Below are 11006 nucleotides of genomic sequence, written 5' to 3'. Positions count from 1 at the left end.
ACCATGCTAAACAGATATGGCTTCAATGTCATTGCAGGCTCCGTTTTGCTTCTGTTCCCATCTGCACAAGCCCTAACCATCTTGCAAACAAGAGGTTACCCCACATACCACTTTGCTTGCCTCTTGGAACCATTGTCGCAAAATGCGCCGCATCCTGATGACGCCAAAATAATGTCAGGGATTAGGCTATTACAGTGCTACATAAATATGTACACACACCACCAGCCAGAACAAGGAATGACGAGAATAACTTTGGAATTGTTTGCTGATAATACCTTATGAAGACAAACAAAGACCTTTGTGTTCATGCTTACTATTTTGACGGCATGGAAAACCTTTCCCTCAATTGCTTAATAGGTCATCTATTTCGCAAGCACTGTTTGAACAGAGCACTTATTTATTTCAATGTAAACAGGAGCTTTCAACATGTGGAAAATGTGAAGGTCACAACAAGGAATGGTCATGGATAGTGCCCTGATGGCATTGAAAGAATTCTTGAAACAGTTATAGGTCAGCAGCATCTATTTCACGAACGCTATTCGATCAGAGCGCTTATTTCTATGAAAACAGGAGCTATCGACATGTGGGAAATGTGAAGGTTACAAGGAACGTTCCTGCATACGACCCTCATGGCATGGGAAACATTACTGCAAGAGATTATTATGAGGTAAGGAGCATCTACTTCACATGCCCTATTAGGACAGGTTGTTTATTTCTATGAAAAGAGGAGCTAGCAACATGTTAGAAACGTGGAGGTTACAAGAAAACCTTCATGCATACGACCCTGATGGCATGAAAAACATATTCCTCAATCACTTAATAGGTCAGGAGCAGCTATTTCACAAGTGCTTTTCGAACAGAGCGCTTATTGCTATGAAAAGAGGAGCTATCAACTTGTGGGATATGTGGAGGTTATAACAAACAACCTTCCTGGATACGATCGTGATGGCGTGTAAAACAATTATGAAACATATATATATCGTGACGAAACATACGGCAAGATCTCAAGCAAACAGCGTTCTGCAGTCAGCCAGCGCGAGACACACTTCTACGTCCTTGTCTTTCATGCGCCACCTGAGAACACCGGAGACGCGAGGTCTCAATATGGAGAAAGGGCTATTTATGTGCGAACAACGCAGATTGCAGTTGCATAATGGTTGCTCAATACTAGCGCAGCAAGCTTAACAGACATGTTCAAAAATTTAGGTTGAAATTTTTATCACAAACACTGGACTCGAATAGCATTTGAAGGCTGGTGGGAATGTTTTTCGCAAATTTCCGTTAAGCATGAACTTTCTGTTATGTGGTGCGGTACGCTAGATTGAAATCATACTTAAAAATACATATTCCTCAAGCACTTCAACAAGTGAGGAGCATCAAAGAGTAAAAAAAAAAGGCTTGCCATTGGCATCTATTAATGGTTTCTTGGGGCTTACAAGGCCCTGGAAAGTGCAAGTGTTTCTACTCCCTTGGTCACACACAAGGACTATTGGCCCAATGTCAGCTTGTAAACGGGAATCGAAGCATTGGAAGACGGAACTGTAAAGGGGATCAGCAACTGTAGCCCTAGGGGCAAAAAAAACACGCGGCTGCTTCCATCGAGTATGCACTGTTTTATCATGGAGCCGAGGGCTTTGCAATGTTCAAACCTTTAACTTTACTATTGAAACCTGTCTGCTGACAGGTTGTATGACACCTCTTTCATGATGTGCATTTCATAAAGTATGCGCAGCAGAACCTGCAAGCCGCTCTAGCAGCTCAAAAACTTCCACATAAAATCGAAATCTTATGGGAACAAGCTCAAGCCACAGGATGGTAAGGGAGTAAACAAAAGGATGCTGGACGATACTTCCACTGTGTTCTTTCATTGAGACGAAAGCCATAATGTCACATCAACGAAAACTTGCTCATTTCTTTCCGTATATGCCCGTCTATAGCGTCATGTACTTTTCACTAAACATATTTGCAATGGTCATGGTCCTTTTGTTGACAGCTTCATGTATTTAATCTGCGAACCTGCGTCCGAACCTTGCGGCTTGCTGCTGCTGCATCCAGCAGTTCTCCATTCTTTTTACGAGCAAACCATCTGACCCTAGCAAAAAGAGAGAACAACTCATCGTATACGTTGTCACCACAAACAGTTACTGTCTTCTCAACCTTTTCACGAAGCAGAGCACACAGAGACTGCCCTACTGCTTCCTTGGAGATCAGGTCGTTGGCAGAGCCCACAAAGACCTGATCCCATGCAGTGACAAAGGAGGTCATAGCGGAGGTTGGAACTGAAAGCTTCCCAAAATCACCTTCCGCATCGCCCTTTTTGGTTAGGTACAACAGCACCTGGTTATCACAAGAAAAGGCTGCATTGTCAATCATCAGCTGACACTGATCAGCACCAGAAACACACAAATGGGGCCTTAAAAACTTTGACGCCAGCCAGCCCGCAAAATACGCCATGTTATTTTCTACCATTGCAGAAGGGCCATCGGATAAAGTTTCCGAGGTACTGAAAGATAGTGAGGTCACTACTGGAGCAACAGTGGAAGGCACAGACAAGTCAATTGGAAGTGTTGCTAAAAGAGTGGCCATATCCTCGTTACAGTTGGTCTTGTCAGACACCTTAAACAAGTTACTCACTAAAAGGTGGCGAAATGCTGCCTTAAACTGGCGGCAGGTTGAATTGGCGTTTGCACCGCATTTCGAACGAATGATGAGAAACGTGTTTTCAAGAGAATCTTGATTCAAATGACGTGTTAGCAAATACTAGAAACCATAATGGGTCGACAGGTGTTCAAAAAGCAGAAGAATATACCTTATAGTCAGGCAAAAGCCACGAATGCAGGGCGGTCGCCGCACACATCCAAGCACCTCGAGCTTCTCGAAAACTTTGATACACTCTTCTAGAAACTCCCTGTGCACTGATCCACTGGCCATTGCACATGCGTATGGTGACTTGGCAAGCTTCTGCGAGCTGTTTAAGCTTTCAAAAAGACGATCAACTCTTTCAATGAATTTCGCCGTGTGCATGGCCTCGGCTGGCAGTTGGTTGTACAATGGTGAGCAGCCTTGTCTAGAGCGCGCCGACGGTGCTCTGCGGAGCAAGTCAGCGCCACCTAACGTTGCGCTGTGGGTTTGAGTTCTGCGTGCCGCGCGCATGCGCGGCAGAAACAGAGGCATGCCTGCTCATCGCTTCCTTGTCCAGCCGCCGCCTTGCGAGTTCGTTTCGTGCCGCCAGGGACGCGCTGCCTGCAATTGTGACGCTGTGACGGCGGCGTGGGCGTCGCCATGCCACCGTGTTTCGCGAGTGTAACGAGACGGCCGGGCAGGCAAGCGCGAGTGATAGCAGATCACCGCGCATTTCTGCACAGGCACCACTCGTCGCGGACATAATGTCTTTCGGCGTGTATCTGCACTGCGTATTTAGCTAAGGGCGACAGCGCATTTCGCGTCTTTTCAGACCGCGACCAACTTGGCTGCCTCCGGGGCTTGTTATGCCGCTGCAAGTGTAGCGGAGTAAATGACTCCTCTACAACGGTTTGATTGGCGTCTGTAACACTCTGAACTCAAGTTCGGTTTCTCTAGAATTACAAAAAAAAGCACCGGAAGGTGGTCTGAAGAAAGAATGGCACATTTATTTAAATGGTACAAACTGGTGTGGGATACAACCGATAAAATAAACACACACAATCTGAAGTAATTCATGAAAAAGCGAATGAAAAACAACGTTGCTGGACAGCAATATAATGGGAGAAGAAGATATTTATCAAGAAGTGAAACAGAAAAATAGAAATTGAGGATAAACCAATCAACGCGTGAAAACCAAAGCAGTACAGGAGAAGGATGATTGTCGACTCGGATATAACCTACATGAAGGGCTCAGGCGGTGGCATTGTTGCAAAAGTTTCAGGAGTAGGCGAATGTGGCTAAGTGATCACGGGATCGCTCCACTCAGTACGGTATCGTACCCCCCTGGGCCGCTTTAACACTGGCTATTCTGCTGGGTAACGAGTCGTAGAGGGGGTCGACAAAGTTGGGCACACTTCGCTGGCGATTTCACTCAGCCTCAATAGCTTTCCACAATTGTTCATCTGTGGCGACACTGAGTCCACTACTTTTGCTTAGATTCTTTTTAGGATTCCCCAGACGTTTTCTATTATATTAAGGTCTGGACTGCGCGCTGGCCAATCCAGGGGCATGATGCCCAGCTCGTCCATGAGGTCTCGCACAGCTTTAGTGGTATGAATGGGTGCTCCATCCTGTTGGAAATGAAACAGTCCATCGGGAAATTGCCCGTCGAGAACGTATGGAAGGAGCACCGTTTCAAGTATCCGTGAATAGCTCGACGACGTCATTCTCCCTTCAATTCTGTGTATCGGCTTCAGACCTTGATAAGAAATAGCGCCCCAGACGTGGAGTGGACTGTTGTTCGGCCGCTTGAACGAATTCTCCACACGTAGCGTGGATCCCACCTGCAGTGCGAGAAAAATACCGACATATATTATTGTGCTATCCTCATCAAGAACTCACAGGCGTGACTGCAGGTGCGAATGGGATATTTTTGCAGCTGACATAAAGAAAGCCGCCAGAAAACTACTACGGCGAAATTAATTTAGGGAAATTAAGTGAAAACCTAATACTTTACTGATATAATTTTGCATTTCTGTGCTGCTATTATTATGGTCTTGCCATCCACATGGTATCACTCTGTTTATTTCATAATGTGCTAGAAAGAAAGAAATTCTGAATTTGAGCGCTCCCGCAGCGTCAGATTTAGCGGTGACCTCAACGATAAGGAATAAGGATGACCTAGAAGGCTACACTCCATGTGAATCAGTTGAAAACATACGGATCGCACTGGTTCGAAGCTGCGCAGGAAACAATTGATATTAACAGAATTTCTCATCTCTATAGCCAGACCTTCCTCAAAGAGGTACAGTATTAGAGCAAACATTTCGGATCGCACAAATGCAATTTGCTGGACCTGCAACTGTGATAGTTATTTCATCGCTGATGTGTTCAAAGCTGCGGAGAGAAAGGCAAAGATCCGCAAGCTACCCGATGTCCATGAGTCCCCGACACTTACCGGCAGTTTTCTGGACGCCACACGCGCCTTTTTTGGCCCAAGCGGGTGCAAAAGGATGCCTCGTCACTGAACACCACGGCGCGCCAGTTCGAAGGCGACCAGGATTCAACCACTGAGGCAAACTCCATCCTTTTGTCCACGTGGCGTTGCTCCAAAAGTGTCTTTTGAGCAGCGATGTAGGAATTCATGCCTGCTTCACGCAAGCGCCGTCTTATAGTGGAGTCGCTCACATTATCCAAACCCAGCTCGTCCCGAATTTCCCATGCACTCAGGAAAGGATCCAGGAAAGCTGCCGCCACAATCTGCTGGTCCTCTTGAGCCGTCGTCTTCTTGTAGCTTGCGGCACGGGGAGCATCAGCTATTCTACCCTCACGGTAGAAGGCTTGTAAAACGCGGTTAACAGTTGCCATTGGGCGCCCTGTCAGCTTGCATATTTTTCGTTGCGACAATGTCCTTCCCATCACCGCTATAGCTCGCCGCTCTTCTGGCGTCGAACGGGATGCCATTTGGAATGCAAGGTTTGTTCAGCGGAGGTAGACTTTATACTTCGCTAACTGGACGGAGACTGCATTCTTCTTGCCGCCGCGGTGGCTCAGTGGTTATGGTGCTCGGCTGCTGACCCAAAAGACGCGGGTTCGATCCCGGCCGCGGCGGCTGGAATTTCTTTGGAGGAGAAATTCTAGAGGCCCGTGTACTGTGCGATGTCAGTGCACGTTAAAGAACCCCAGGTGGTCGAAATTTCCGGAGCCCTCCACTACGGCGTCTCTCATAGCCTTAGTTGCTTTTGGACGTTAAACCCCATAAACCAAACCAAACCAAACCATTCTTCTTCTCATTGGCCTGTCCGGCTTTCGGTCGTCAGGTTTACGTGCCATGCCGCGGGCAAGCTTTATCACGACAAAGTTCGTCAATGCGAAAAACATCCAAGATATGATAACTAAAAGCTTGTCGGCACATAGCAACCGTGCTTGTAGAATGGATTGCTAGGATGACAAATGATTGAATGGGTTCTGATGTCGCTTTTTTTTTTTTGACGCCAGAAACGCGCGATCACCTGATATCCCTTGCGCTTGCTTGCCTAGCCGCCCCGTGATTAGCGCGAAACGCGTTGGTTTTCCGGCCACTGTTACATATCATTCAGCGCGGCCCTGGCGGACTGAAGCGCTAGCACTGAGGCCGAGAACCCACGAGCAGGCAGCGCTTTATTTTGGCCGCGCATGCGCGAGAGACGCATAGCTCAAACCAAGAGCGCAACGTTAGGTGGCGCTGACTTGCTCCGCAGAGTAAAGCCCCTCTATAATTTGAAAGTAGCGACACTCTCCTCCACTCCGGCGTTTTCCTCCTCGAATATCCTCGCCCGCCGGCTGCGCGCGCTGCACACGGCACGCTTTTTTGGCCATCGCTCGCTCGCCGTCCGGGCAGTTGGCTGGCACATGCGCGCGCTCTTAAGTTCGCGCTTTTTCCACGCTCTGTTATTGAATAAAAACACGAGAAAGACATGCGACACGCGTGTCTACCACGAGCCACATAAATTAGCGTGTCATACGCGCAATGAAAGTGCCAATACGAGCGCTTCCGGCATGAACAAAACCACTTGCTGCATACATCTCACACCCCTTTTTTTTTTTACTTTTCAATGCCGTCTGTCTCAACACGGCATAGTATATGAAGCATAATATTTACAATATATTTGAACATTCCTGAATATTTTCAGCATACCAATGTTTAGTTAAATGTAGATTCACTTCGAACTAATTATCGCGGAAGTACAGTTTATGAAGTTGTTCACGAGTGGAGTTTCAGAAGTGGGATGGTTGCTGGGAACAAGCTGGGGCATTTGCTTCGATGGCCGTCCTGAAATTTTTTATTAAGGTTCAGTCTGAGTTTGGCACCGCGCAGTGCACATGCAACGGCTGAATCGTTTTTGTAGTAGAATTTTCGCGGTGGCTTAAGAAAGAATATGAACTTTTTCTACTAAGCATGAAACGACTTCAGCTCCCGCTGTCGGCGACCTTGAGGTGATGTCGAGCCGAAGCCGAGAGCCAAAGAACCGCGCACCGATTTTCCATCATCCAAGGAAAGTGTCCGCACCCCAAAATTTGGCCCTCTCAACCACCGAAATTTGACCTTGTCCGAGTTTCATCAAAATTGGTGTCACGCCTAATTTTAATATGACCAATTAAATGATGGGCTCCAAAATTAGGTGGGCTATCCCCAAAATTTGTCTCTCCGGAGCCCATATATTTGACGTAGTCCATATTTGACCAACATTGGGGTCCAACCTAATTTGACTATGGGAAATGTTGGCTTCCAAATTTAGGTAGACCACCTCCAAAGTTTGGCACACTTGGGCATTTTCCGCCCACATTCTATTCCTTTTTAAATCCGCTTAAAGAGATGTTACGTTAGGAAAGAAAAAACTGATAGCAACGACCGTGACAAAACCCAAGAGGAATTTATAGGGTCGTGCCTGACTAATATAAGTCGTGAGTATAAATACAGTCACAATATGACACACAGTTTTTCAGATGCAATGTTTATTACAGATGAGTCGTGTTGATTTACGCCAAAAATATACATAAAAACCTCGAATAAGCCAGCTGTGGACATCTGTCACCCGTTGGGTGCAGTCCTCAAAACAAAACACAGAAAACAAAAACATACTTAGGGAAATGAAACAGCTCAGATGTAGGCCTATAGTTTTTGAGCGGATGATGTATTCAACAAAAGGCTACGCGACCATGCTCAACTAAAGCAAATGATCACAAATTGTAGCAATGAATATACAAAAATGGCATGCATTGGATATTTACAATACTTGAGTACATTCAGGCAACAATCGAAAGCACTGAAGTTATTAAAAAATGAATTATTTATGTGAATGCAATATGAGGTCTTTTCCGAGAATGTGGCATTAATAATCTCACCTGGTAGAAGCGTAACGGTTCAGCAAAACAACAAAAAAGCGTAGATCGTTAGACAAGTTGCATTCATAAAAAAAACTAGGTTAAATCTCGCTCGGGACATGCGCCGCATTACTGCGATGTGCACCATTACCAGAGGTTCGAAATATTTACCGCACCGCGGATACCACTGCACGCATACCAACGCTTTTGCTTATTATAACACGTTGAGCTGAACCATGAAGTGACAACAATAACACGCATAACGACGCAAAATGATCAGTGAACTAAGTGAGGTTGTTGACTTTGTGATGCGCATGCATGCAGTTCCAGTATACACAGTCGCTTGGAAGAAATGTACAGTTGCTCGCAGAGGTGGGCAGTCTTCGTCGGGGTAAAGTACTTGCGGCCGATGTTGTGCAGCCGCTTTTTTCTTCTAATGCTGTCTTTCTTGCCGCTCGGAATCGCGGAAAGAACAAAGGCTTTTTCACGCCAGCTTGTGCACTGAAATGCGCAGCAACTCGGCATAGCGCTGCACTAAAAGAGCGCGAATAACGCGAAGTGCAAGCGCGCAATGCCAGAGAGCTCGGTCGTAGCAGCGGCGGCTGGCCAAAAAATGGCGCCGACGAAAAATGAAAACACAAAAAGAGCGAACTTTCCGCGCGCTCTCCCCCGGAGACTGCCCGCGGAGCCAATCACCGTTGAGAAAAGCGCCGATGGGAGAGGTGAGAGAGGAGGATCGGCGAGGGTGCGCGGCGCGGCGGCATAGTTCACAGAAAGACGCTACTTTCAAATTATCGAGGGGCTTTACCGCAGAGCACCGTCGGCGCGCTCTAGACAAGGCTGCTCACCACTGTACTTGTGAAGAGCACACATTGCGGCTGCACAGTGGTTACTGAAAACTTGCGCGGCAAGTTTAACGCACCTTTTCGATGTAAAGGTTAGGTTGAAATGTTTATCGCTGAGACTGGGCATGTAGCGGATTTCAAGGCGGCGGTCTTTTTCGTAAGCTTCTCTTACGTATGCACTTTTTATTATGTGGTCCCCAACCTTGAAATCATACTTAAAAAACATATTTCTCAAACACTTGAACACGTGAAAGGCAGGAAACAGGAAAAACAGTGGCTTTCCCTTGACCTCAATGAATGGCTTCTCAGGACTTCAAGGCTCGAGAAAATGGAAAAGTTTTGGCTCCCTTGGTCACATACAACGGCTACTGGCTCAAGGCCTGCTTCTAATAGCAAGTCGTGGCACTGAAAAATGAGACTGTGAAGTACATTGGCAGGTGTAGCCCTATGAGCAAAAAAATAACCCAGCGGCTGCTTCCACTGAGTGCCAATCCCTTTCGCCATGAAGACGAGGGCTTTGCTAGGTTTGCACCTTGCTTCCCACTGTATTCTTCAAACCCTTCAAATCTGTCTGCTGACGGGTTGTATGAGAGATTCATTTCTGAAACAGCGCAACAAAGACGGGACGTGGAAACTAAGGGGTAAAGACAAACAGGCGCTGACTAACAACTGGGTTTATTGAAAAAAACACACAAATATATAGACAGAGTTAGGAAAGATTAATCGCCACCACAGTCAACTCATGCCACATGTGAAGACAGATACCCAATCTCCCCTTCGGAAAGGGCGGCCGATGGGCAACTAATGCACGTTGCGCCTTTCTCACGTATAAGAAAAGCTTCAATTACTTCTCTCGTCATCTTATCACAATGGCGGAACACGATATTGGTGTTTTTATAGTCGGGGGTACATTTGCATTTCTTGCAACGAAATGCACCTTTAGCGAGAGGGTCTCCTTCAGAATTTCTTTTTTCGTAATCTTTTTCGTGTTGACATTTGCACTTTCTGCAGTGGACCGCCACGTGTGGCAGGGGGTCTTTTTTTCTGGTGTTCTCATGTTCCATGAGTCGCTTGTTGATGCATCTTCCTGTTTGGCCAATATATGTGGCGCCACACGAGAAGGGACTTTTGTATACTACCCCTACCTCGCTAGGTACATAAGGGGAAACATGGCGCACCTGACAAGCCCTTTTGTTTCCCTCCTGCCTCTGCCTTACCTGTTTGCACATCCTGCCTAATTTCTTCGGGGCAGAAAACACGACGTCAACGCCATATCTGCCTGCCACTTTTTTGAGCCCATGGGACATGCTGTGCGCATATGGAACCACTGCTGGCCTTTTATTTTTATTTTCATTTCTTGCTCTCGGCCGAGCCCCGTACTTTACCTGCCTAAGCAATTTCTCCGCTGCCCTGGAAATGAGGTGAGCCGGATAGCCATTCGCGCATAATCTGTTTGATTGGGATGCAATGCTCTCCCCAATCATTTTATGGCAGGACTTCTTGAGTGAAGATTGCAGGCAAGACAAGATAATGCCTTCTTTTATAAGCTTGGAATGACCCGACCTGAAGTTTAACAAGGGCTTAGCCGATCTTGGCCGATAACACCAACACACGTGCTTGTCTCGGGAAAACAAAACCAAATCTAGAAACTGCAGTTCCTTGTTCGTGGGTACCTCTGTTGTAAATTTTAGTCCACGCCCGTACTCATTAAAAACCATAAGAACATCGACTAACATTCTAGGCAGGCTGCCTGGCGGGGTAAACACCAAATAGTCGTCAACATAAGTAAAAATACGCACCCCTAACTCTTTCGAAGCTTGCTCAATCGCCCTGTCCACAAAACTAAAAAAAAATGTTAGCGAATGCAGGTGCAACCCTGGAACCAATGCATACCCCAGATGCTTGCACAAATGACTTGCCCTACCACTCAACAACTGTTGCCGACAGGTAGAAGGACAAGATTTCTAAAAAACTATCAACAGACACACCACATTTTTCGATTAATGCACTTTCGTCATTGTCCTGTGTGATGCACATTTTTACGGCCCTCATGAGCTCTCCGTGTGGCAATGAATAATAAAGGTCCACTACGTCAACACTGAAAAACGTGCAGATCCCAGGGTTATCCAGCTTAAGGTGTTCCACCAGCACATCCGAATTGGGAATCACGAATGG

General features: G+C 46.5%; 1 protein-coding gene across 1 annotated transcript; it reads right to left on the bottom strand.

Moving 5' to 3' along the window:
* Positions 1 to 1995: 1995 nt before the first annotated feature.
* Positions 1996 to 2469, bottom strand: LOC149344684 (uncharacterized). The gene has a single exon (XM_089542657.1). The coding sequence runs from the start codon at positions 2467 to 2469 to the stop codon at positions 1996 to 1998; it is 474 nt and encodes a 157-aa protein (XP_089398783.1).
* Positions 2470 to 11006: the final 8537 nt, after the last annotated feature.

The sequence above is a fragment of the Amblyomma mixtum genome, chromosome 5 (assembly GCF_055824585.1).
Source record: "Amblyomma mixtum isolate Tamu chromosome 5, ASM5582458v1, whole genome shotgun sequence".
Lineage (NCBI taxonomy): Eukaryota > Metazoa > Arthropoda > Arachnida > Ixodida > Ixodidae > Amblyomma > Amblyomma mixtum.
This window is presented reverse-complemented; position numbering and strand designations above follow the sequence as displayed.

Excerpts from the sequence above, each read along its gene's own strand:
- LOC149344684 (XM_089542657.1), bottom strand. The coding sequence starts at position 2,469 with ATGGTAGAAAATAACATGGCGTATTTTGCGGGCTGGCTGGCGTCAAAG.